Raw genomic sequence first — 25,477 nt, forward strand, 5'->3', positions numbered from 1 at the left:
AAAAAGATTTAAAAGTTTAAAAACGTATGAGGGGGTCATAGCAAGTTAGTTAGTCGTTAGTTAGTTAGTAAACTGAATAAATATTAAAAACAATATAAAATGACAGATAAAACTACAAAAATATGAAAAGTTTAGTATATTTAAAAGTTTAAAAACATGTGAGGGGGTTATAATAAGTTAATAGGGAAAGTTCGTGGTATTAAGCGGTTAAATCTAAAGTGGGCGGGACTTAAAAGCAAGGCGGGACGAAGAGGAGAGAACCAGTATAAAACGGAGGGGAGAAGACGAGGCTCCTCAGTAGCAGTTGGGAGCAGCAAGACACAACAGCTCGTTTGAAAGAGTTGGAGGAGGTTGTTTTTTTTTTTTTTTTTGTGTGCGAGGTACCTGATGAAGGCTCGGAGGACCCGAAATGTTGTCCGGGGCACACGAGATCAACTGTTGAGTTTCCAAATTTTTAAATTCTTTGTTCTTCTGAAAATTTTATTTGAACCTTTTATTATGAATTGGCATTAATAGATATGTTATTATACATATATATATATATATATATATATATATATGTATATATAGCAAAGGCGACTCCTATCTATTAAATAAATAAATAAATAAAAATTATTCATCCCTCCTGGGAAGGGGAGAGCTAACCCTCTTCCACCTAACCCAAAACCCAAACCCTAACCCCTAATGCTTGACCAATCCTCTTGTGTGTGATGACCTGTCCTGAGGAGATGGCAGAAAAGTGTCCACTTTGTTGGTGATGCGGTGTTTTGGATGTCACGACGGTCTTGTTCCATTTTTCTGATTGCAGTGCAAGCGCCAGGCACCTCCGGCTAATGAATGATGCTCTGCTCGTCTGTCACAGTGGGGAAAAAAAGAAGAAAAATTCCCACAGACTTCACTTCATTAAAAAATTCCAACATGGACGCTGATTTTGGTCGCCATTAAAAAATCATAAAAAATAAAAAAATATACAAAAACAACACCAACAGTTGTGTTATCAGCTTTTAACCACGAAAACTGAGCTCAGGAGTTTGCGGCTCAAAAAGTAGAGCAGGCAAATTCATTTGGCAATAAAGCCCAAGTGGTGCGAGGCATGATCCTTGAGGGACGCAAAGAGACTCTCTTCTCATTGCAGAATACGATGACACACACACACACACGCGCCCCCCCCCACACACACACTGTGTAGTGTTCTGTTCATCATTGTTTATTCGGTTAGACGAAGTCACGCAGGGGCAAAACAAAACGGCTGCTCTACTTAGAGTGCCGCTTCCCGTTTAATTTCCAAAGTGTTCCATTATTTTGCTTTAATTAAATTGGGGGGGGGGCATAAATGGAGGGGTTGTGGGGGCCCGATGGGCAGCGCTAAGTTTGGTTAAGCGACATGACACACATTAAGAGGGCCGGCAGGGATTTTAAAGACGATTAATATTTAATCAGACGCACAGCGAGCGAGGGACGTGCCCCCTCGGAGCGGCGGACCGCGGCGGCTTGATGGATGAGCCAAGATGGCAAGATAAACAGCGCTCTTCGTCAACACCCCACCAGGGGGCGGGGGCGGGGGGCGGGGGCGGGAGGGTATCCATCGCGGCGAGGTTGCCACGACAACCCAAGGCGACGGTTTCCACCTCGCCTGGCTGAGCTTTTGGCCCTCGCTTGACACGAGTGAGTCAATGCGGACAAAAAAAGCAAAAGGACGGCCACAGGCGACACCTCAAGTCAACAGCGCCGCCGTGTCAATTGTCAAATGGCTTCCACTTGTCATAAAATGGAATCCATTATTATTATTTTTTTATTTTGTCTCTGAGCAATGCTGCTTCACTCTGATAAGACTCGCCGGCGTGTCTTGGGATGGAGCCCGCCAACATTTACACCGGGCCACCCCAGGGAGGATTGATGACGAGCTCAATGTCCTTGTGCATAAATGCACACAATGTTGAAGGGAAAGAAAAAAGTTTTGGACGCCTCACAAGCGCATCAGCGCTCGTCGTCACTTTTGTTGTCGTCAAAGTGGCGCTTGATGCGACACTTGTCGCTTCCATTTTTCATGAGCTCAACTCAAAAAATCGGTGAGATTTTTATTTGTCCGCCACCGCGGCTCAAACAAAAAGCTGTAACAGGGGCGTGCAAACGGGGGGGGGGGGGCATCAGGGCAACGCCCACCATAACACGAACTTCAATGTTTGTTTTAAAAACGGAACGGGAGTGTGCTTGTCTGGTTTGCAACGGGAGCTCGTTCCATACGGGCCAAAAACAGAAACGGGTCTCGCTCCTCAACTTAAACTCAAAAACCCGCCGGCAGCGAGTGGGCGGAGGCCAGAATCGGCCTCTTACGTGTTGCGGTTGAGAGGCGAGGACGGCCAACTTCCACTTGGGACGGCGAACGTACGTGCAAGCGGTCGGACGACTTCAGACCGCGAGAACGCCGATCTCCACATCGGGCATCTTCACCTCCGAGATCGAGCGGCACCGACCGGCCCGTCGGCCGCTGCGGCGTCCGAACCCGTCTCAGAGTTGCTTGCCGCTCGTTGAGGGCAAAACTGACATTTGAAAATGTCATTGACCCTTTTTGTGGGCTTGATCATATTTTATTGTATTTTTTTTAACCACAAAGCAGAGCGCGACACAAATTGCAATGCGATTACCTCGCGCCTCGATTTGATTTGCGCCGCTCCATCGGGAGGATGGAGATCAGCAAAATCTTGTCAGATGATTTCAAAGTGAGCAGGGCAGCGTCAAACTTTCATTGGTGCCGCCGCAGGGCTGACATTTGTGGGGAGGAACATAAAAAGGGAGGGGGGGGGAGAAAGTGACATTGCAAAGATGAGCCCGGAAGACTTTGATGCAAGGGAGGCCAAAAACGACTTCAAGTGTGAAGAGCACCTGAAAGTCATGCGGCTAATAAGCTGCGGCAAGTGGACACAAAGAGTGGCAAGTTTCCTGGACGTTTTTCATATCGCGGCCTATCCATCCATCTAATCCTGCCGCTTGAGAGCCAAGTCGCTCTCCCGGAGGAAAACTGCTGACTCCCGTCGCACTGACCTCCTCGGCTGCTTCGACAACAACATGTGACGTCGCCCAAGTAAGATCGAGTCGCGCTCGGCTTTCGAGTGAAGTTCGAGCAAACCGTACGATTATTTTGCTCGTTTGTTTTCTTACTCCTTGTTTTGTACTTTCATATTTTCCTTTTCTTTTTATTTTCTTTACGTGAAATACTCCTTTAAGTTTCTCCTGCTTCACTTCACTGCATTTGGGTCCTCCTCTGCCTCCACATTAAAAAAAAACTAAATATTTGTGAAAAAACTAACAAAGCCGCTGAAAACTAATGAAAAGCAACAAAAAAGGACAACTGCAAATAAAATTCCCAAACGATAATAAACTTGTTTGATTTTGAGAGCCGTGTTGTGTTAAAAAAGATTTTCAGGGCGTTTCCTCCGCATGGCAATGCCAGCCGTGAGGAGGCAAAGTGCGCGTTGGGATTAAACTGGTCTTGCTCACTTCCTCCTGGGAGAGCGAATGACACGTCCACACGCAGCGTCACGTCTCATCAACGCCGCGGGAAGCCGTGTGACACCTGCTGGCTTCTATTTCCTCGTCTGCTTGCAACCACTTCCTCTCCCTGCTCGCTTGCCGCAAGCGCCCACTAATTAGACCTCAGGAATTCTGCAGCTTTGTGACTCACTCGCTCAACCCTGGGAATCAATCAATCAACAATCGCAATACAATCTTTCTTGACATGCTCTGACTTCATGTTTACACGCAAAGTGCAATCAAAAGTTGTGCGTCATTCGGCTTTTTTTTCTCTCCATTTTTTGATTGTTGCACCAACAAAGCACGCACACGCCACTGACGTGGATCTTAGATTTTTCTAGTATTATTTGCATTGACAAATTGTATTTTTAATTTTGTTGCGAGCAAAAAGAATTTATTTTTACTGATTCTTAATTAAAAGTGACTGATATGATGTTGCAACGTTGCAACTATGGAGGGAAAATGTGAGAAGGTGGATCTTCACCGTCATCTATTTTGAAGGCAATGACTAAAAACGAAAAATGATTTCCTCATCTTCCGGAGCACCAATGCAATTGTGTGTGTAAAGGTGTTTTGCCGCCATGGCAACGTGGTTCCGCTCACCAACTTGACGCAAATTCGACGGGCTGGAGATAAAGTGCAGACATTTTGCGTCCGTTTTGGAGACGCCATCGCAAACTCAGTGCCATGCGATGAGGACAGTCAGGACACTCGATGCTTGAGCAGGAATAAAAAGTGGCGAGAAACAGCTTTCAAGAGCTTTTTTATTAGAACATTCCTTGTTGGGGGGCGGGGCAAACGTGATATAAGTTGTCAGTGGCGAGATGGCGGCCAAAAGCAGAACATTGACGAGTCACAATTGTGAGGCCTGGCGAGGGAGGCCAGAGCGCCCCCGGCTGGAATCAAAGATGATATCGTGTTCATCGGGTCCATAGACTGGTGTCGCGTGGGGCGTTTGTGTTTTCGAGTCCATCTCCAAGCTGGTGTACGTTTGCGCGTTACTTCTTGCCGTAGTCGTCCTGCTCGGGGAAGTGCTCGCCGTAGCTCCTCAGAATGTCCCGGAGGCTGGGCATTCCCTGGGAGGGCGTTGGCATGTTGGACACGTGAGGCTCCTCCTGGCCGCTTTGGTAGGGCTCGGCCTCGTAAGGGTCCTGTTCCGGGTCCTCCGGTTGGTCCTCGTGGCGGGGCTGCTCCGGTTCCAGGCGGCGCAAGCGGCAGTCGCGATCGAACTCGGGGTCGCAGTGCGGGTTGGGGGGCTCCAGGACCCCGTCGCGGGTGCCGTCGGCGTTCAGGTGGGGCTCGTAGGCCTCGGCGGGGTGGGGAACGCGGCGGCGGGCGCTCGACCGGGGCTCGGCCGGCTGAAGCGGGAAGCATTCTCGGTCATACCCGATGAAGCAGTCGTAGCCCTCTTTGGTTTTCCCCGGGGGGCCCAGGGAGTGGCGCTCCTCCCTCGTCGGCTCCTCGTAAGTGGGGGGGGAGAACAGGTAGTGTTGGCGGCCACCGTGGCGGTGCGTGGCAGCGGAGGCGGCGTCTCTCATGGCGGAGGACGGATCGTTGGGATCGGACTCTGGCGTTGACTCTGTGCGAGGTGCGAACGGGTCGCTGCCCTGAGCCTGCGCCATGAACTGGCGCAGCATCGCGTACGGGTCGTTGGCGGGCGGCGCCGCCGGGGCGCTGGCCTGGCGGTACATAGCATATGGGTCGGTGACTCTGTTAGCGTTAGCGTCTCTAAACATGCCGTAGGGGTCACTATAGTGCTCGGCGGCAGGAGGGGGCACGCGGATGGCGGCGGCCTCCTCGCTCGCCTCCTGTTTGTACGCCTCGGGGGGTGTGGCGTATTTGGTGGCGGTGAGGGGGTTGCAACCGTCCTCAAAGATGGGGTTGCAAGACCCTGGGCTCGCCAAGGAAGGGGGCTTGGGGGCACGGGGAGCCTGCAAGGAAAAATGCTTATTGCATGGGAATTCTGCCAGTGGGGGGAGGTCACCCGGTCCGAATATGTGCTTACTGAACTTGAGTAAATACAAATTAAAACTCACCACCGGGGAGGCGGCGTAGGCGCAGTACGGGTCCCTGACGGGGTCACAGTTGGGGTACTGCAGGTAGAGGCCAGAGGAGGCCTTCTGTCCCGGCTGAGGCTTGCAGGTGGGGTCCACTTGGGGGTCGCAGCCCAGGTGGGCGTAAACCGACGGAGTCCCGGCGGCGGGCGAGGAGCCGTAGGCGGCCCTCAGGTGGTACTGCAAACACTCGACGTCCTCGGCCGCGCAGACGCGCAGCAGCGCGGCCTTCTGCTCCTGAAAACAAGAAACTCTTGAAAACCGTGCGGCCTTGACTCACTGCCAGTTGCAAAACATCGAGGAAATGTGCTGGGATGTCATACCTTGGAGAGGAAAGAAACTGACGACGGTGCGTAGTAGTAGTAACCCGACTGAGGATCTTTGGCGGCGGCGGCGGCGGGTCGTACAAAAAGAGGGGCAGCCGACTTAACGCGAGCCGGGACCTTGGCCTGGGCCGGGGCAGCGGCAGGCAGCACCAGCGGCAGGTAGGGACTCTTCCCGGCCACCAAGGCGGCATACAGGCAGTAAGCGTCCTTGGTGGGGTCGCAGGTTTTGACCGGCGCCGGCTTGGGGGGCTCGGGCTTGGGCCTGCTGGTGTAGGACGCCACGCAGTCGGGGTCGTCCGAGTCGGCGCACGACTTGTAGATCTCGCCCAGGTGGCGCAGGTAGGCTTTGTAAGAGCGACGGCCTTCGGCGCGGTTCTTGTTCTGGAGGTAGCTGAGGTAGATGCGGTCCAGCTCCTGAACCTGAGAGGGAGTGGTGGGGGTTGGGGGGCCGCGTTTCCATTTAGCCAACGTTGTCAAACTTATTCGAGGCTAGTTTTGGCAGACATGGTCGACTCACCGCCTCCTGGTTGCCGTTGTCGGTGAAATACTTGTACCAGCTCCAGAAGTCCGAGTGCTGCTTGTACCAGCTGATGTTCCTGCGGTTGCGGCTCAGCCTCCTGTGGGCCGCCTCCGCCCGGATGCTCTCGCCCGCTGAGGGGAAGGCAACGAGGCCGTTGACTTTTACTACCTCCTCTACTAATACTCCAAGAATGAGTATTCTTCAACGACCACGACTTTACAAATCCAACTCTTTCCACTCCTTCTATGGCTTGAACCGTTTCAAGTCTTAGAGGCTTAAAGAAAATTTGTGCGGGTGCGTTTACCGTCCGGTTTGGCCTTGCCGGCGACGGGTCCGACGGGTCCCGCAGACGCGTCGGCTGCAAACACACGAGAGGAAAGACAACAGGCGTCAAGAAAGGACAAGTGGATCGCAGCCCGGATGCCGCTCGAGCGCCACCTCCCGTCCGGACGATGATGATGACAATGATGATGATGAGGAGGACGCCGCCCAAACGCTTACGGACGCACATTCTTGCCAAAATGGGCCAGCAGTTGCTCACCACCGCCCCTGCAGGGCTTTCTGACTGGAGCGCTTTGTACATTTTATAGGTGGGCCCGTAACACTGGAGCGCACGCTGTGCCTTAATAGGTGTGCATGTGTGTGTGTGTGCGTGTGTGAAGGAACAGTGAATTCAGCTTTTCTTTCATCTCCACAGGGAAAAGGTGTTAATGCCTTCCAGAAGGAGAGGAGGAGAACGATGACGGGCAAAACGTCAACTCGGATGCACGAAAGGAAGCACGAATGGGCTTCGTAGCGGGAAGATGTTAAGTGAAAACCGCTGCAAAATTGTTTTTTATTAAAACTATGGGAAGAATTTGGAGTAAAATGAACGTTTTTGCGCAAAGTGTGGCACTCATCAATGTTGAGGTCAGTTGTAACTTTTAACGTCGACGCATTTGCATTTCAACTTTCTCTTTTCATTTGAATGAAATTATGAATTGAGTACGTTTTTTTTTTTTTCATCTCCAAACTGTGCATCATGTGACAATGTCTTCAACTCATATTAAATATAATTTTGAGGAATAAAATGTCTCCTTTCTGGAGAACTCATGATGAATGCTGATTTTTTTTTTTTTTTTTGCTACTTTGAGAAAAAAAAACGGATTTAGAAGGAAATGTAAAAAAAAAATTTTTTTTTTTTCCCAGATGTGTCATGACACCATGTAATAGGAACGGGAATGTTTTTTTTTTGTTTTTTTAACAGGCCAGTAAAAAAAAGTGTCTGGCACATCTGAAAGCAGACGAAACTTTGAAGAGGTGATGCTGACAGTTAATCATTTTTCTTCAGGGGCAAAACGGCACCGAAAAAGAAAAACGGAAAAGGAGGGGGCGGGGCTTGTAAAGCTGCCAATCACCTCCCACCCTTGCCGACGAGAAGCAGGTGTGCAGAGGCACGGGGAACCTTGGGAGCATTTATGGACAGGATGATGATGATGATTATTATTATTAAGACGCGACTTGAAAGAAAGGTCGCACAGAAGCTACTCGTCATCACGGCGTGAACTCAAAAAAATCAAGACATCATTTTATCAGCTGCAATGATTAACTCGTTTTTGTTTGATGTTCATTTATGACAAAAAGTAGAAATGTAAATGCATATCCATTCCAACTCGATATCATCTCATGTCCGAAATGAGACTAGATAGTCATCAGAATTCATCCAGTGAGGGAATTGATGGTATTGCCGTTTTAAAATATCTATCAAGAAATATGATATGTTATACACGTTTTTAATGAACGTAAAAAGTATAAAGGGCTCCAAAAACATGATTTTTATTTTTACGAAATGAGTTGAATCAATACGTCTAGAGTATTTCATCCAAAGAGTATCGGTACTTCTACTTTTGCCACCTTCTATGAAAAACGTCGACGGTCGACTTTTCAAAAGCTTGTCGGCGAGTCTCGTCAGCACTTTTGGCGGACTTGACCTTGAGTGGCCCCACTGCGTTGCTGTCAACTCACCGGGCAGCAGCAGCAGCAGAACGACGGCAGCCAGCGTGGCGGCGAGCAGCACGGCGGAGAGGCCGGTCGTCCTCGGGGCGGCCATGACTCGGCTCGTCTTGTCTGGTCTCCGAACAGGGTGGCAAAAGAGTCGCAAATGTCGTTTGAAGTAGCGCACGAGGCGAAAGATTTTCCCCTTACCTGTGGTTGCCCTGGCGACAAGACTTTGTGGGGTCCGAGAGGGACTCTTGCGGTACACCAAGTGTGTAAAGACGTGTGTGATGCAGGCCTACCTGTGACAGACTGCCTCGCACGAGGACCTTGGCCAGATTTTAAACCAAGTCCGTCATCACAAACACGCAACAGGTATTCATTAACACACGCACACGCACGCACACACGGAGTGGAAGGCCACCTCAACAAGGGCCGTGATTGGCCGAGGGCTTCCGAAGGCCGGACCAATGGGAGGAAGTGTAATTAAAAGTAGGAAGCAAACAAGTGGGAGGACTCCCCCCCCCCCTTTTTTTTGTTTCAGGGGTATTCTGAGAGATGAGCATTGACTTGAATAATGTGTTTAGAAATGTTGATTTCAAGCATGCAATACAAAAAGTAAAGAAATGTTTAAAAAAACGTCAACATCCCACAGTGAAACGTAAAAACAAATACGGAGAACTCCAAAATGATCGAAATGCTTGTGAATTCAGTGAGTCAAGCATTCGTCATGTTGTTTGATGATGGAAGATTGTTTGTCTCTCAGCATTCAAACTTTCTCACTGGTGCTCTTGCTTGCCCCATTGAACATATTCTTCTTGACGTCATCACCGAAGCTGATTTTGCAACCACAACGGGACTGCCCAGTCCTCGCTTGACTTCTCTGCGTTGATGTGATCTCTCAGCATTCACGCACATTATTTCAGCGGGCTTGATCGCCATGATGCGTTCGGGTGCCGCAGTGACAACGTCAGCGAGGTGCTAATGAGGTGCCACATAAGCACTTCGCCGAGCCCGCCGACACAAAAGCACAGTTTGGAGCGCAGCGTGAGCGGGCACGCGCGAGCAGAGCGCGCGCGCGCGCAAAGTGACAGCTGTTCTGCACATGAGGAATCTGCTCATCTTTTGCTTCCTGCACACTTGCGCTGTGTTGAGGCACGTTGGCCCTTCGGAGACAAACTTGCACTTTTTGGACATGAAGCTAAAAAAACGGCGATGACATTAAAGCCTGACAAAAACGTTTTTGGGGGACTTGTTTTTTTCGGTTGTGAACAATTGAGCTGAAGTGTTTTAAGTGTTTTAAAAAAGCAAGCCGTGGCTGTTTTTCTCCGTTTGGTCACGTCAAGCATGGGAGATCCTCATCCCTCCCTTGTGGAACCAGATGGCCGCCGCTCAAAAGCAAAATCAAAATCCTCCTTTCCAAACAATTTGTTTACTTTTTGGATTAACACCGATCTCGACTTGATCAAACTATTTGGTTCCACAGACTTTTCTCTCTGATATTGCGCAACCATCAACAAATTTCCCCATTGTGGGACTAATAAAGGACCTCTTTATCTTTAACAACCTTGCAAATCTGCAATCTGATTGGCCCGAGTAAACTCATTCGGCGATGCCATGACATTGATTTTCTTTCTTGTTTTAGGGAAAAGGTCCAAACATTCCAATTGGGCTTTTTTTGTTTTTTTGTCACAGCACAAGTGTGAACGTTTCGTTTCAAACGTTACATGGACGCTCAAGGTTTGAATCATTTAGTTTTGTTTAGACTGAGTTTTGTTGCCACGGCAACAATGAGGCCATCAAGGCCACCGTGATGCTAATTTGTGCTAATGCAGAACGAGGGCGTTTTTTTTTTTTTTTTTTCAACACGCTAGCCAACGGCCACGATGAACCCGCCGGCGTTTCTCGACGTCTCCCGTCCTGTCGTCGAACGTTTAGCGTCTGTTTCGGCGCTCGGCTCGCATCTCGTATGTAATTACGTTTGGCTAACCGGTGTTTCTGGCCGCCCGCAAATCTGCTGAAAAAACGCATACGCATAATTTTCTCCAAAACTGGAATGTCAGCCACGCTCGAGATTGAGGGGGAAAAAAAACACCTGGTTGCTTCGGCTGCTTTTGAAATCAACTTTTTATTTGAGAGGGACACATTTTCATTCATATGGACATATTCGGGAAGGGGTGTGAGGAGTCACTGCAGGTCATCGTCGTCAAAAAGGTCCTCAAAGTCTGCAAACAAGAAAAACAAAGTGGGAAGAAAATGACTTGAATGAATTTGATGCCTTCTAACATGACAGCCTTTCGGTGCAAATAAAAAAAAAACAATTCCTTCCTCGTCCTCAAAGATTTATTTTACGTGTTCTCTACACAAAAACAAGCTGGAACGAGTGAATTTAAGGGCACAAATTAGATTTAGTAAATGTTGTTATTGGAAGGAGGAGACGAGAGCGTCGGCTTCAGGAGTAAAAAAACAGATTGAACAGCAACCGGTTTGCAAGAAAGAAGTTGAGCAGCGTGATTCACAATGTGGATTTTTTTAAATAATATAACACAATTTTCACAATTCTTATTCTTTCTGTTTATCATAAAATATATGTAGTTTGTTTTTCAAATATTAAAAATAGATTGAAATTCTTTTTTCCAAGAAATTATTCTATTGTAAAAAAAGACATTTTTAAAATATATATTTGTAGTTATTTTAATTTATTAAATATGTTTTATTTATGACATTACTATTTTCTGTTTAATATTTTTTTTTCAGGCAAAGAAAATCTCTATTTGTTCTCCCTTAATGTATGACTTCATTTATCAGAAAAGACCGCCGTTTTTTCTTTGTATTAAAACGTATTCGAGGAGAGGCTGCGTTTCCACGCCACCCGCTTCTCATCTCCTGAGCTAGTCCAGACTTGACGTCTACGTTAACAAGCGCCATATGTGCTCGTTGAAAGCAGCTGAGAGGCGAAGCGTCATGCTGCGTTTCCGCCAAAAAGCATCGTTACCGTTCCGCTCGCCTCGTTTTAACAAAATCAGCTCTTTTCGCCTCACTCCTGTGCTGCTCAGCTTAAATTGTCTTGAGGCGGCGGCCAAGCGCTGCGGGAAACAAAACACATTAACTGAGTTGGAGGTTTTTTTTTTTTTTTTTTTTTGGTTTTTAATTGTCTTGCACATGCGCGCCACCTGGCACAGGAATTAAAGTTTTCAAGCAACAGGACAGCATCAAGTTTAACGGCAGAGGTATTCGCCAAAATGTTACTTGACTTCTATTTTTATTACTCTGAATATTAATAAATAAAAACAGCTACAAGGGAAAATATTGTGACGATATTATCTGCATTAATTTCGTCTATAGTTGTTGGAATTATTCTATTTTAATCCTCCAAATGTTTTATTATCCTCACATGACTGATGTGTGGAATAAGATTTATCATTCATAACAGGATTATTAGCACATTATACAAAAGGCCAGGTCACTACGAATTTTTTTTAACGAGCCAAAGTTTCTCCGATTTCTGCTCTATATTATATACGAAAAACTTTAATCAAACTTTTATGTGTTGTTTCTCAAAATTAATGCCACGTGTTGGAATGTTTACCATTGAAGAAGTCCAAGTGAACTGCCTTCTCATTGGCTGCCAAGTCCATCAGAAGGCCGCTGCTGCCCCCTGCCTGCGCGTACACGACAGTGCAACACATTTATAAAGCTTCATCGTTCAGTTTGAACATAAGAACACATGAATCGATAAATGTATTTAAAACTATACTGTTGTTAGTGTCCTAAAGAAATGAAGCGCGTTTATTATTAGTGTATACAAGATAACCAAGTGAGGCTTGAGATGATAACGCAGGCATTAGCCCGTATCCTCAGGCTACATAGGTAACTAGCTTTAGACATGATTATTTTAAAACATACACAGGCTGACAAACCTCGTCCAGATCTACATACGGTCCGGCTCCTTCCGGAAACATTTCGTCAACGGCAGGCTTCATTCTTTTGTTTTTCTTTAACGACAATCGGATTAATATGATCTGTGTGACTCTTGTTGGTTTTTGCTAGCTGCTAGGAGCAAAACAAAGCGCGTGCAACCCCGAAGTGAGCTCGGCTTCAAACCGGATCCGCTGTCGACGAATGTCCTAATGTCTTCATTTCTTTAAAATTATTTATTTTTTTTAATTAATTTTTTAACATCGCTACTCACAGACAATGCATGTATTAACCACAAATGTGCACATGTTCCTTTTGATTTCATTAATTGTGTTTCGACAAAGCTAAATAAAGCGTGAGTGACGCTAAAATATGTTCGGCTTCAAACTCGTTCCTGTGCCGAAGGTTCCTAATTGTCAGGTCTTCAATTCGTGTTTTCGTTTTCGTGCTGTTTTTTATTTCACGAATATGTGCTACTTCTTTCTATTTCAATCACAGGTAGTTAAAAATTGCTACTGGTGAAAAAAAGCTTCCTAAACGTACCTTCGCCATTAATTCTGAATATTTATTTAAAAAAATGTACATTTAATTTTGTTCTTACTGAAGTTATTTCTACCCATAAATAACGTATTTTTAAAATATCTTGATTAAAATGGTCTAAAATACACATTTCTGTTTAAATCCCAATTCACAACGTTCAAAATAAATGTTGATTTTAAAAGTATTAAAATCATGCAAAACTGGTATTTAATGCCTTTACATTCGTATCAGAATAATAAGAAAAGTCAAAAGAGTTGAAACACTATTTATTTTTAAATTCATTGCACAAAAGCGTCATACAAACCTAAAAAAATGCTTCTATAACTACATTATAATCTACATCTCTCTATACAAGTATGCCTATGCTATAATTACATTTTTCTTTTTTTTTTCAAAACTTCTACGGTCTCCCAGTCCACCTTGGCCCCTCAATGCTCATGTCCGGCGGTGCTGTCGTAGCCCAGCGTGTCCCCTAGGTGCTGGTGGGCGAAGAAGGCCCGCGCCATCTCGTTGATGTGGTTGTAGGCCCCGATGGACTTGAAGTACTCCACGTAGTTCCAGAAGTCCGAGGTGGAGTACGGCCAATAGGGGATGGCGGGGGGTTCATCGTACGGCACTGAAGACCAAGAATATTCACATGAGGGGTTTACTTCAATTTATTGATTTATTTTTTTAAATTGCACGCTTCAGTAAATCGCCACATTCTAAAATCAACTCATCTTTCATGCAAGCTTCGACGTGGGAACAACCCCACCAGACAACTTTCGGATCAGATCCGATCTCATCAAAATGTTTCATTTCAAATTTGGTATCTATTACATATTAATAAATAGACACTAGTAGAGTGTATTTTTAAAACTTAGGAAACCAAATCAATAGTTTCAATAAATGCTTCTTAAGTCTGTTGTAAATGTTTAACGGATCTGTAAATTCTGTGACCTACTCCGTTTGTAAAAAGTAATATTAAGATGTATTTTTCCAAAAGTTCTATTTGTGCTTTACCTCCCTCCGGGATGACTCTGGCGTCTGCGGGGAAGGAAGGAGAGAGAGGAGAGGAGAGGAGAAAAATCAACATTTAGCAAGCATTCCAAGTATTCACACACACAAAGACGGGATTCAGCTCCGACTTTTAGGGCACTTGCGAGCTTCTCCAAATAATATTGCTGACCACTGACAAGACACACACACACCCGCACCCCCCCCCCACACACACACACACTGTGAAGGTGGAGGAATTCAGCACACTGCACACAGAAGTGTCTTTGTACACGCAATGCAATAAACAAAAAAACAAATTAAACATTATCATTAACACATTTTATATGCAAGGGTCAAACTTCGGGTATTATTGCACCTTTGTACAACCTTATCATTCATTTTGCAAATATTAAGGTAAAAAAATACAAATAAAACTACTTACCGCTGACATGGAAGACAAAGACACAAAGTAGAACCGTGAGGTAAAGCAAACTCTTCATCTCGCTTTCTTGTAATAAACACAAACAGAATAAAAATCAGATTTCCATGTTTGGTCAAAGTCACGACACGTTTCAGCATTACGAGTGTAAAACGTACTTCAGTCAAAGTATATCTATTTTTTTGTACCTGTTCAGGAGTGCTGCTGTTGATCTGCTGCTTGGCGTTGGTCTTCTGCTACAGCGTGAGCGGCCGAAGGGAGGAAGAAGACCCCCAGGACCCCCCCGGCCGCCAACCACCTCCCACACACACTCACACACACACGCACATGCACGCGAACACACTCCGACACATTCCCACTTGTGACAAAGGAGGGACTGCATGCATGTTAAACTCCTTTTGGAGGTTTAAATGGACTCCTTTTAAACGTGAAATCAATCAAAGGCACCAACATATTTTGCACTCTATTTATTATAATCACAAGTACTCTTTGGTCCAAAACGGAGCAAAAATATTATTATACATGGCATTACTATTCAATCATGAGTGGATTTTGGTTAAGGAGGAGCTTGATGAATTTGAAGTGAATGACAAAAAAAGCGAGCTGAAAGTTAGCGTGAACAATGAAAAGCGCGCGTGTGTGCATGTGTGTGTATCGTGATTCCGTTTTGGTTTACATTGCGTTTGGGTTTTGGTTCAGAGTCTTCTTTGGGATCCACGTGATCTCGTCACATTGCACCCTTGTGTTGTCTAACGAGCTCGGGCAACACCTTTGTGTCCTGTCCAGGTGTGCCTTGTTGTTGTCTCGTCAGTCGGCTTCTATTTAAGTTCCTGGTTTCTTTCAGTCCTCGTCAGATTCTTGTTGCTGTCATGTTGGTTTCTTGCTCTGTGTTTTCAGTTTAGTTTTCGCACAACAGCTCAACTTGTTTTTGGTGAAGAAATTGTGTTCCGTCCAATCTGCTTCTCCCGTCTTCCTCCACCTTGCAACTTGGATGCATTTCTGCTCTGAGTTTGTTAATCTCACCGACGTTTCAATGTTTATATTTAGCCTTCTGTTGTGCTAATTTCTGATGACATTATGTTACCACTGGGCTCCTGACTTAATGCGAGTCTTTTTTGTTTCCTCGAAATGCTGTTCTAAGACAGTCTCACATTTCTTAATAGTGTGTGCGAAGGAATACTTTAAAAAAAGTGTCTTTTAATAAGTTTAAATGTGACTAAAGCCCGCAGCCTGATTTTCCCCTGTCTTGGATGTCCCTGCGTGATGAATGAAGGTTCAATATATATCTTTTTTTTGTTTTCATTTGACATCAATATGCTAGAAGTACATGTTTTTCATTGCCAAATGACGCGATTGCAAAAGAATACTTCCGGCTGGCAAAAAAAATGTGAGCGGCTTCTGCTACTTGAACTGACATTTAGCAAAACAAAACGGCTAGCCTGCTAGCTAATGTCAGCTCTAAGGCATTTTCAAGTTTGTCCGTATCAAAATCACCATTGGAGCCAATCGTGGTTGTCTCACTCACTTTGTCTTCCTCAACGACAAGAATTTCTTTTGCCATCTGGAAGTACGCATGTTGAAAGGGCCAATTCCGCTAATTGATGAAGCTATTCAGTCGTTAGCATGTCGCGGTGACGCGCTAGTCATCCTTGCAACCCGTCTGGTCAGTGGCGGTCATGCGAAAGAGGTCCACGCCCTCCGTCATGAGCAGGTCCTGAGCGTAGCGCACCGTCTCAGGCGGCAGGAAGCGCGAGCGGCCCAAAATCCAAGCAAACTCCACGTGGAATATGCGCAGGATGTCGGTGCACGAGTAGACCACCGCCACGGTGTTGTAGTCCGTGCTCAGGATCCAATACGGACTGTAGGGGGTGACTGCGGACACAAGCGGGAATTATTAGAAGGATTAGCATTTTACTCACGTAACTTTCTTGAGGGCATTGAATGGATCGCAACTGGATTTCTCGGGTTGGCAACCAAGAGAGGCGACAATGCTTGAATAGGACGGATCGGACACCAAAGCCGCCAGTTGCAATCGATTGAATGCCCTGAAATAAGAGAAAGACCTGGATAAATGAGAAGATTCGCAAGCGCAATCCAGAACCTCGACGCTTCATTAGCCGTTAGCTCGCTTAGCCTCTTGATTTGCCATGAAATGAAGCCCAGTCAGCAATAATCCGCGGAAAATCCAAGGTCTACTTTAAAAAAAGAAAAGGAGTCGCGTTGACAAGGCCGTTGTTGTCGGTGAAAGTCGTAAAAATGCGATGATGGCCTCACAGGATCCATTCAAGCGGAACGAGACGATGAGGCCAGACGGCACATTAGCAACCAAACAGGCCGCCATTGTCAATGCTGGCCGAAAAAATGGTGCAGTTTGCCGTTGTTGTCGTCGTCGCGTGTCCTTTGTCACCGCTCACGAGGTGCTCCAGCAACAACGCTCTTTTGTCTTCTTTTGAAATGACTTACAGTAGGAGAAGCTGACTCCGATTCGGGCCGGGTCTCTCGGGTCGTGGACCACCGCCGTCCCCTCTGCTGTCCGCACTTTGTCTTTACTGCAAACACAAATTGGATCGCTCATTGGACGAGCACAAAATGGTCCCCAGGAATTTGGTCATGACGAGCACCGCTACCTGACGACGAAATTAAGAACAAATTGAGTTCTGGGGAATTTTGTCTTTGGAGTGGTTGGAATAACAAATATCGAAAACTCAAGTGCAACGACAACATTTCGGAGAAGCAGCATGTTATTAGACTGCAAATTCTTTTGCCAAAATCTCATTTTTCACGTCAAAAGGAGATCATTCTAGGTCGGGTGTACTTTTGAGAAGTCTAATCAAGAAACCGTTGGCCCGGTTTCCTATCGGGGAACCTTTTTGTTTCAGGAACTTTTGGCTGCAAATGTGTTGCCATGAAAGACAAGTGTGGACTCACTAAAATTGCGAGTTTAAGACTCGGATGGTTCCGTCGGGTCGTAGGGCGTAGTTGGCCTCGATGCACTTGCCCCTCTCGAATCTGGCGGGCAGTTTGGCGATCTCGTACCACCTCCCCAAATACTGAAGGCCGCAATGACAGGAGGGGGCGGGGTTAGTGACGGCCCGGTAAGCGGCGACGTCGTCCTCGTTACCTGCTGGAGGTTGAAGTTGGGTTGAACCTTGGGGGTGGGGCAGGCCCCCCAGCGGAAGGTCTGCGCCCAGGTTAGAGGCGGCAACAACGCCAGGAGGACGCACAACACCAACATGCTTCTGTCCCAACGGGTCGAAAGTGACATGGCTAAAAACCTGATTCATGCGGAGAAACAAAGTCATTTCAACAGGAAGAAGTTTTCTCACGGTCTTCCGTGCCTTTCACACAGAAATCACGCTAAATGGTGGAAACCGTTCAAAAGACGGAATATTCACATGTCCGAACATTTCACACCTCGCAGTCCTGAATTTCCACTCATCACAGCTCAACTCAAGAATTTCACCGGCTGACTTCTAGGCTCAATGTCGTTGTAAACGCTACGAATACGGAAAATTCATGTCGCTTAAGGCCATGCTCATTTATCCGCCAATTCAGAACTTATTTCACAAGTCTATCATTAAGTTGGGCAGTTTGCAAGTTGACGGACTCGCCACGGTCCACATAAAGCCAATTTGCAAAATTCTAACTTGAAAATTCACGTCTCCGTCCGGAGCAGATTTACAAACTGACCCCGGATTTCACCGGTTTCCTTTGAGAAAATTCCAAGTTGTTGCCTCTTCAACAATGATGACATTTACACACCTGCCCAAACTTTACATCCTTTCTCACAACTGTAGCGCCGTCTCCGGTAATACCTTCAAAACCGGCCGGGAAAGTGTTGGTCACATGCACAAAAAAACAACCCAGGAAAATGTCGGAAATTTCTCTTTTGCGGTCCCTCAAATTGGGCCTAAACTTGAATGACATTGGCGTTCCACTATTCCCTTTCACAAAGGCTCTTATCGCATATTTCCAAATCTGAGATGCTACATTGTATTTCACAAACAATGTGTGCTTATCCAATAACTGGTTGAACAAGTTGTGTAACACGTGAGTCGGAGCTTCTTTAAATGATTAAATAAGATTTGTTATTAACAAACCTGTACATTAATGCAGCATATTTACAATCCAGTTTTTGTACAATGCCTCTACTAAACTATACAGCTTGTCCTCTTCAATATTCCTACTTTTAAAGACGTGTGTGCACACGCGTGCACGCAGATTAACATCAAAGCTTTTCAAATCAAGTGACAAATAAGAAGTATTTGCCATCACGCATGCATCGGGTGCGACCCTCTTACCTTGATGACATCAATCCGAAACCTCCGACCTCAACGCTCTTCTCAACGCAAACTTGCCTGTGGGGTCGCGTTTGTGACGTGACGTCACAAAACCGCTCGACGCTGATTGGACGCCTCGAAGAGCGTCTCCTTTGGCCTTGTTGGCACGCGCGTGATCGCAGCTTCTTTTGTTTGTATCAGATTCAATTCTTAAAGGACAAGTCGGAAATAAAGACAATGTTTCACAGTTCCTGCTTCTGCCACCAGATGTCACTCTATTTCACTTTTCTATTTCGTGATCTTGAGTCTGGATGGGAAATATGAATTTGCTGTCATATAACAGGTGAAAAGCAGCACTGTCATGTTGCCACTAATGAGACTTGTGTCCTGCTGAGTATTATTCACATGTAACCAAGTCAAATGTCATTGGTTTGTAATCTAATGGACTGCAAAAATGTGCTTCTAAATGAAATAGAAAAGGAATGACTCACGCTGATGACATGGCAAAATAAATGTCTATTTTGGACTTCGTTCTGAAGGGAAAATGTATTAGATGGTTAGTGGAATATTTTTAGCAGCGCATTTGCCAGCTCGTGAGTAAAAAGAGACACATGACTCATAATAATCAAGATGATTTATTTCCAGTGTTCTTCGAGGGGGACATTGCACTGACGTCTGTGCTGGCGAGATGCAAACAACACATGCAACTGCTTCATGTCTCTGGAGAAGCTTTCAGAGCGAACAAATGAGCGGAGCTTAACCTGTTGGAATGCTCATCTTTAAATTCCTTCTTAAAAACAACTGCTCGTACAAACAGTTACAAACGGAGGAGAGAAAGAGGCACTTTTTTCTTTTAGGATAAAAACACAGAGATCAGAAATAGAAAAAAAAAGGACCATACACAAAAGTATTACATACTCATATGTCATCATTAGTACTTTTCATTTTATTTGATAAAATTATAATATATTTGTCAAGCTAATCTCTGGCTGTTGCCTTTGTGCAAAAAAACCCCCAAAAAAAACCAAATGAGGCATTTCGACAACACGCTCCCCGCGTGTACCATGAGAGCAAAGTTACTCGGGTAACATTTTTTGTTGTTTCTGATTTGGGATTAAGGCTCCAGTTTAACCACAGAATGACGGAGAGGTGCGTCCCAATACTTATGTCTTCAAGTACAGTGAATCCTCGCAAATTCGCCGTTAAAGAATCACAAATGTGCTTTTTTTCGTGGATAAAAATGGTCAAAGCAGTAAAATTCTTATTTTGGCGCCATTTGGTGGCATGGAAGTGTAACACGAGAGCTGAGACAAACACATTCATTTAGATACAAATAGTGCTTTTGTCGCCATCATATGGCGTCCGTAGGCAATAACAAATCTTTTCTTTTAGGTGAGGGCCGGGGGTGGGGGGGGGACCGATGTAGAATTCTGCTGCAGCACGATTCGGTCCCCATCTGCATTCGTCTATTTGGAAATTTTTGGGTAGGGACAATGCCATGTGTACTAGGAAAATGTTCTTGTGGCATTTTAGTGTCAAAGAACTTTGTTGACGTGAGGGAAGGAGGCTTATTTAGACCGGCAACTTGCCCAGCCCCCAACCAAGTAGAAAAGTAGCGCTTTGCCGCCATCTTTAAAAAAATTAACTCTTTTTTTAGGTGGTACCCATCCCCTGCAAATTGTGGAGGAACACTGTACAGTGTGATCAGAAAGTTGTACATTCTTCTTAAAAAAACAAAAAAAAGTTAAGAGGGGGGAGGGGGCGTGCAGGGGGGATTTGAGTTCCAGTCTGGCCAGCGATGCGCATGATCAAGTCTGCCAATCACAAAAAATGGCAGCTGTACACGTTATTTACACATAAACTTTGTAAAAAAAACAAAACCTACTGTGCATTCGTACAATAACAACACATTCATCCTGGTGTGGGGGGGTGTCAGAGGTACTGGTAGAAGCGTGAGCGCACCACCTGTGCCCCCGACAGTTTGTGAGGGTGCGCGTCGTCCCCAAGGGGCGACTTGCTTTTGCCGTTGGCGGCCACCGCGTCTGGCGTGTCCACGTCCTCGGGGACGGCTTTGGGCGGCGCCTCCAAGTTTGGCGGCGGTGGGGGCGACGCTTGAACCCCGGCCAGTTCGCCGCAGTCTCTCGGGCCGCCGCCCCCTCGGCCGCGCTCTCCGCCGAGCCAGTCGCGGATGCTGAAGTCCTGCGAGGCCCGCCGGGGTTTCAGCCGCTCCAACAGCGAGAGCTCGGCCGTCCGGTCGGCGCCGCCCTCCTCTCGCCAGTCGTGGATGGCGGCCAGCTCGGCAAAGTCCCTCTGCCCGCCCATAGTGTGGCGCCGCCGGATGTTCTTGCGTCGGCCGTCGGGGGCGCGGCTTTTCGGGTGGAACATGTCGTCGGAGGAGGCGCGCAGCCGGAACTTGAGGCGCTCGGTAATCTTGAGATGCCAGGCCGCCGGCTCCGAGCGCTCCGACTCGCTGCGGGACGACGAGCTGAGGCTGTTGGTGGACCGCCCCTTCTTCATCACCTCCAAGACCCGCGCCAACCGCGTGGAAGCCTCCGCCCGGCCCTCGCCGCCCGCCGCCTCCACCGACGACTCGCTGTCCGTCTTGTTGCGAAGCGACCGGCGGCGAGAAAGCGTGTCGCATTCCATCATTTTCTGCGTGGGGAAGAGCCGTCGGCCCTCCATTTTGATTCGGCCGCCCTCGCTGTCTCTCTCGGGGCACGGCGTGGACTGGCTGCCGCTACCTGGCGCAAAGACCGGGAAGTCGCTCTCACTGTCCGTCTCCATGGGCCGGCCCTCGCTGACCAGCTCGCTGCGCTCGTCGTCCGCCTCCTCACCGCCGTGCAGCTCGGGGCTCAGCGCCAGCGACTCTGCGCCGGTCAGGAAGGTGACGGACGAGGTGGTGGAGTAGTCCGAGGTGATGGAGCTCACGTCCACCTCGGCGGACGCGCCCGCGGTCGATGCTTTGGGCTTCACCGACGCTCCAGAGTCGAGGGTGCCGAGGTCCGATGAAGAAGGGTCGGAGGAGGAGGCTTTTCCCTGAGAGGCGCCTCGGCAGTCGGCGTCCGGGGAGGGGTGCCTCGGGTCCCTCTTGGCTTTGGGCGTGGACTCGGCACTTCTGCCGTTCTCCTGATCCTTCTTGGCGCCCGCTTTGGCCTGGACGCCACTTCGGGCGTCCCCCTTCGGGTCTGCCTTCTGCCCGGGAAGTTCCTTCTTGGGGAAAACCGCATCCAAGTCATCATCGGAGCTGCTGGGCAGCACTTTCTCCTTGGACTTCTTTCTTTTGCGACTGGCTGCAGCAAAGATGGAGGAGACCAGAAGCTCTCGGCTGCATTGGTCCTTCCCTGAGCCCCAGGAACCCTGCGCACACGACACGTCTGATCAACACGCACGCAAACGGCCATCTGGTCGCCACCTACCTTTTACTCTCACTTTGCAGCCCGAAACCAAATTGTCACTATCCTGGCTTCGCTGTGCTTTTCTTACTTTGTACCTCACCTTACTTCTTACTCTCCTTCCTTGGTACCGCCTCGCGAACATTTCATGGCTCCCGATACTCCAAAAATATGAAACCAATGTTCTTGAGAAAATTATCCCTATCTTATATTGTCTTCATTTGACACCTTCACCCCTGCCTGCTTCCGTGAAGCACCACAAAGCAGAGAGAACCATTAACAAGGTAACCATGGCGACCCTAAAGCGACAGAAGCGGCAGCAGCAGCCTGACGCTCAGCACTCAGCCTCAATTCTTTCTTTCGTCTAAGTACGTCCTCGCAGGCAGCGGGCAGCCATGCAGATGCAAAATTCTGCATCCGGTCAATCGGTGCCGGAAAAATAAAAATGAAAAAATGGCGGCAGGCACCCAGACCGGATTTGCATTGAGTTGCCATACGGTCGTCATCTCAGGTGTCGCGTGCTTTAAAACGACGACAGACTGTTTTAAAAAACACTCACTGGCCACTTCATTAGGTACACCTTCGTATTTCGCAAAGGCCGAATTATTTCTCGTGAGGAGGTGCTGGTGTTCCTAATGAAGTGTCCTCATGTTGATCCGACACTAGCGCAGTCAGTCGCCACTCACCTTTGACTTGGCTGAGTCACTCGTGGGAGAATCTGAGGGAGAAAAAAACACATTAGGAGGCCAAAATGGAAAATAATGGTGGTGGTGGCGGAGGAAGAGGAGAAGCATGTGGATGGAGTGATGAGAGCGCACGATGGCGTGAAGCACAATCGTAAGCACGCAGGCCATGCCGGACACGCCAACAAAGTGGGACAGCGTGAGACTGCACCCTCGCTGACACGACTTTTGAACATTTAAACACAAAAAGCGTCAAGTGTGAGATGCGTGCGCCGTGCACAATGGACACAAAGTACACCAACAACAAGTCGCGTGAACTTTGAGCTGCCCTGAGTTCTCTTCTCGCATTTGATTGAAAAAAAAAATCTTTTTCACTTTGTGACTTGGATTACTGAAATAAAAGATTTTATCGAGATGCACCTGAATATTGGACTTTCTGAGGAGGGGAGAAAAAAAGAGACCACTGCAAAATGAGCAATTTGTCTTTTTGTATACGCTTGAGTGAAATGAATAAAATACAAATCCTGTCATTTGAGAAACTGAAAAATGGTCAAACTTGAGTCCAATGTTTATTTTTTTGGTCTCTTCATTTTTTTAGCCCAGCTCGACAAATGACGTGCCCGATACACAAATCCCTCCCCCTGGTGTTGAAAATGCTCACACAACACAATGTAGACGAGTGGTTGCCATGACAACAGTGATGTGATGTGCGGTGACAAGGTGGGGGGGGGGTGTGGGGTCACAGAGGGGCTCGCCCTTTGCGAAAAGAGGACGCCACACGAGACGGGACGTGTCGGAGGGTTCAGGGGACGAGGGAATTCGGGGAAAGAGCCTGGAAGGGGTGCTGGCGTCCACCTAACGTGATGCATTCAAATTTTGCGCCTCGTGTGCCCCTCTGCGCCCCCTGCAGTACAGATGAAGGTACGACGGGCGGGTGCGCACGGAGACCATACCGTGCCATCTCCCCGCGGGCCAGCTATGAAACAGTGAGGAGAGACAGCGGAGAGCCTTTTTCAGACAGTCACAGCGGCTTTATGCTGACAGAAAAGCCACCACAGGGGGGCGCTGTACTGTACCGTGTAGCTGCTTTCTTGTATTATTTCCTCTCTCGCTTTTTTTTTTCCGGTTACCCTTTTTTTTCGTGCCGTCTTAAAAGAACTGCGGGTTCCGGCAGACTAGGCAGCTACACCGCGGGCAACAATCCTCCTTCTTCCTACAGTTCCAGCTGTCCATCACGGACATTATAGAGTCCATCAGTGACATCACGGCGTGATAGACTCCGCCCACTTGGCCTGTGTCAAGATCAGTATGTGTGAATGGTGGGAAAGCCTTTAGGACACCCGACAGAGCCTCACTAGTAGAGACAGAAGGATCGAGAGGAGGCCTTTTGACTGGGAACACTGCAAACAACATTAGTCACAGCAGCGGCGGCGGCGGCGGTGGCGGTAGCGGCAGCGCAACCCCAGCAAGCGCTCCAAAAAAATCAACAAGAAGAAGCCGCAATTTATCACATCTCGCCACTGCCAGATGCTAATAAATTGAAAGCTACACGGGCCTACGCGTTTCACGTCGACGGCCGCAGTGTTTGCCAACCTTAAATGAGCCAAGACACGTAACGTGCATGCGATCAAACAAACAAAATATGTCTTCAAAAGTATACAGCGTGGGACCTTGAATTATTATATATTATTATTCCTCACCTAAAAAGTTTAGCTTGCAAAGGTTCCACTGTGCCAATCTCCCAATTCATTGAACTTGGATGGTTTTGTGCGTCACGCGCAGCGGTTGGCAAAAACTGGTCAACGGGTGGTGTCGGCGGACCCGTCGGAGAGAATCAGTTGGCGAGACGACGATGGCGGGGCGGCGGCCTTACCTGATACTTCGCCTTGCGACGTGCCCGTGCGACCGATGTTGGTGAGCAGGTGGTCGATGTTGGGGACCGGCTGCGACTCCACGGCGCTCTCCTCGTGCGAAACCGTCTGCGGGGAAACGAGTCAACAAAACCGAAAAAAGTAGATGCCCGAGTAATTCAGAAAATTGAACGACGTCTGCTGAGGAAACGAAACTCTGACAAAAATATTGTGAGTTTCAAATTCTTGGCGGCGAGGCACGCCACTTTCGCACTACGCTGCGCCGATTTTCATGTGTTGATAAAAATAAACGGTGCTCACCACAGGATCTCCATTGCCTTCTTCGGTGAAGAACCACTCGTACTGCAATCATGAAAGCAGAAATGTTAAATGTCGAAAAGGAGAAATAGAGTTTGCGGAGGCTGTGGGGTGGGAGTTTTGGGGTCACTCACATTTTGAATGAGGGTCTCGACTATTTTGTACTGGTCCGGCATGTGCGTCACCATGTGGGTCATGTTGTCCTCTGTGGTACGCACCAGGGTGGGACCGAACACGATGGCCAGGTTCCTCGGTTCCATCTAGAAATGTTTTATTTTTTAATTATAATTATATTAACACGGCAGCGGGATTTGAAGCCTACCTTGTTCTTCGCGGAGTTGTCTGCGACGGTTTTCAGATGAGCTGAGAGGAATTTGAGGGTTTCGTAGTGATGATCGGGCAGTTCGTGAAGCTGAAATAGGACAAAAGACAGACTTGCCAGTCAAAGCAACCGCTTAAAAATCTGGAAATCGCTGAGACGTTCGCAGAAGTGAGCAAAGAACTCACCAGCCTCTTGAGCACTTTCAGCCTCTCCACGGCGTCTTCTATTCTGTTGGCCTCGATGAAGTCGGCGTATCTATCTGCAGGGCCACATAAAACACATAAAAAAAAGATATTTCCAAATGTGTCCACTAGAGGCCAGTAAAAACAAGCGAGGAGCCAAAAGCGAAATA

General features: G+C 47.4%; 5 protein-coding genes and 1 long non-coding RNA gene across 9 annotated transcripts in view; 1 reads left to right on the top strand and 5 right to left on the bottom strand.

Moving 5' to 3' along the window:
• LOC148318682 (uncharacterized) overlaps positions 1–980 on the top strand; it is a 1,042-nt gene extending 62 nt beyond the window's left edge. Inside the window, exons 1-2 of the long non-coding RNA XR_015839954.1 lie at positions 1–437; positions 809–980. The exon at positions 1–437 is cut by the window's left edge and continues 62 nt beyond it. This is a non-coding gene — a long non-coding RNA (uncharacterized LOC148318682). The remainder of the gene's footprint in view (positions 438–808) is intronic.
• Positions 981–4,529: 3,549 nt separating this feature from the next.
• Positions 4,530–8,711, bottom strand: and1 (actinodin1). The gene is made up of 7 exons (XM_088283295.1): positions 8,616–8,711; positions 8,436–8,537; positions 6,736–6,789; positions 6,429–6,562; positions 5,909–6,331; positions 5,568–5,822; positions 4,530–5,462 (listed from the first exon to the last, which is right to left on the bottom strand). The coding sequence occupies exons 2-7, from the start codon at positions 8,518–8,520 to the stop codon at positions 4,530–4,532; spliced, it is 1,884 nt and encodes a 627-aa protein (XP_088139421.1). The 5' UTR covers positions 8,521–8,537; positions 8,616–8,711.
• Positions 8,712–10,514: 1,803 nt separating this feature from the next.
• cops9 (COP9 signalosome subunit 9) lies at positions 10,515–12,520 on the bottom strand. The gene is made up of 3 exons (XM_088283279.1): positions 12,326–12,520; positions 11,995–12,067; positions 10,515–10,630 (listed from the first exon to the last, which is right to left on the bottom strand). Exons 1-3 carry the CDS (start codon positions 12,386–12,388, stop codon positions 10,593–10,595), a joined length of 174 nt encoding a protein of 57 aa, XP_088139405.1. The 5' UTR covers positions 12,389–12,520; the 3' UTR covers positions 10,515–10,592.
• A 594-nt stretch (positions 12,521–13,114) lies between these two features.
• Positions 13,115–14,662, bottom strand: otos (otospiralin). 2 transcript variants are annotated; one of them, XM_088283398.1, is made up of 4 exons: positions 14,469–14,662; positions 14,284–14,345; positions 13,866–13,889; positions 13,115–13,479 (listed from the first exon to the last, which is right to left on the bottom strand). In XM_088283398.1, exons 1-4 carry the CDS (start codon positions 14,660–14,662, stop codon positions 13,292–13,294), a joined length of 468 nt encoding a protein of 155 aa, XP_088139524.1. In that variant the 3' UTR covers positions 13,115–13,291. The 2 variants fall into 2 exon arrangements, with proteins under 2 accessions (XP_088139524.1, XP_088139525.1); XM_088283399.1 differs by having other exon boundaries at positions 14,284–14,349; positions 14,469–14,589.
• Positions 14,663–14,732: 70 nt separating this feature from the next.
• Positions 14,733–18,742, bottom strand: apodb (apolipoprotein Db). The gene is made up of 5 exons (XM_088283397.1): positions 18,582–18,742; positions 17,402–17,555; positions 17,209–17,330; positions 16,744–16,829; positions 14,733–16,152 (listed from the first exon to the last, which is right to left on the bottom strand). The coding sequence occupies exons 1-5, from the start codon at positions 18,590–18,592 to the stop codon at positions 15,920–15,922; spliced, it is 606 nt and encodes a 201-aa protein (XP_088139523.1). The 5' UTR covers positions 18,593–18,742; the 3' UTR covers positions 14,733–15,919.
• Positions 18,743–19,176: 434 nt separating this feature from the next.
• Positions 19,177–25,477, bottom strand: part of arhgap21a (Rho GTPase activating protein 21a) — a 47,171-nt gene continuing 40,870 nt past the window's right edge. For all 3 annotated transcript variants that reach the window (XM_088283396.1, XM_088283395.1, XM_088283394.1), the window contains 7 exons: positions 25,311–25,384; positions 25,126–25,215; positions 24,938–25,063; positions 24,807–24,848; positions 24,509–24,614; positions 22,639–22,670; positions 19,177–21,917 (listed from right to left, as the gene is read on the bottom strand). In XM_088283396.1, the coding sequence (XP_088139522.1) occupies positions 20,493–21,917; positions 22,639–22,670; positions 24,509–24,614; positions 24,807–24,848; positions 24,938–25,063; positions 25,126–25,215; positions 25,311–25,384 (1,895 nt within the window). In that variant the 3' untranslated portion in view covers positions 19,177–20,492. The remainder of the gene's footprint in view (positions 21,918–22,638; positions 22,671–24,508; positions 24,615–24,806; positions 24,849–24,937; positions 25,064–25,125; positions 25,216–25,310; positions 25,385–25,477) is intronic.

The sequence above is a fragment of the Idiotropiscis lumnitzeri genome, chromosome 19, assembly GCF_059441095.1.
Source record: "Idiotropiscis lumnitzeri isolate Australia: NSW breed Sydney's pygmy pipehorse chromosome 19, RoL_Ilum_1.0, whole genome shotgun sequence".
Lineage (NCBI taxonomy): Eukaryota > Metazoa > Chordata > Actinopteri > Syngnathiformes > Syngnathidae > Idiotropiscis > Idiotropiscis lumnitzeri.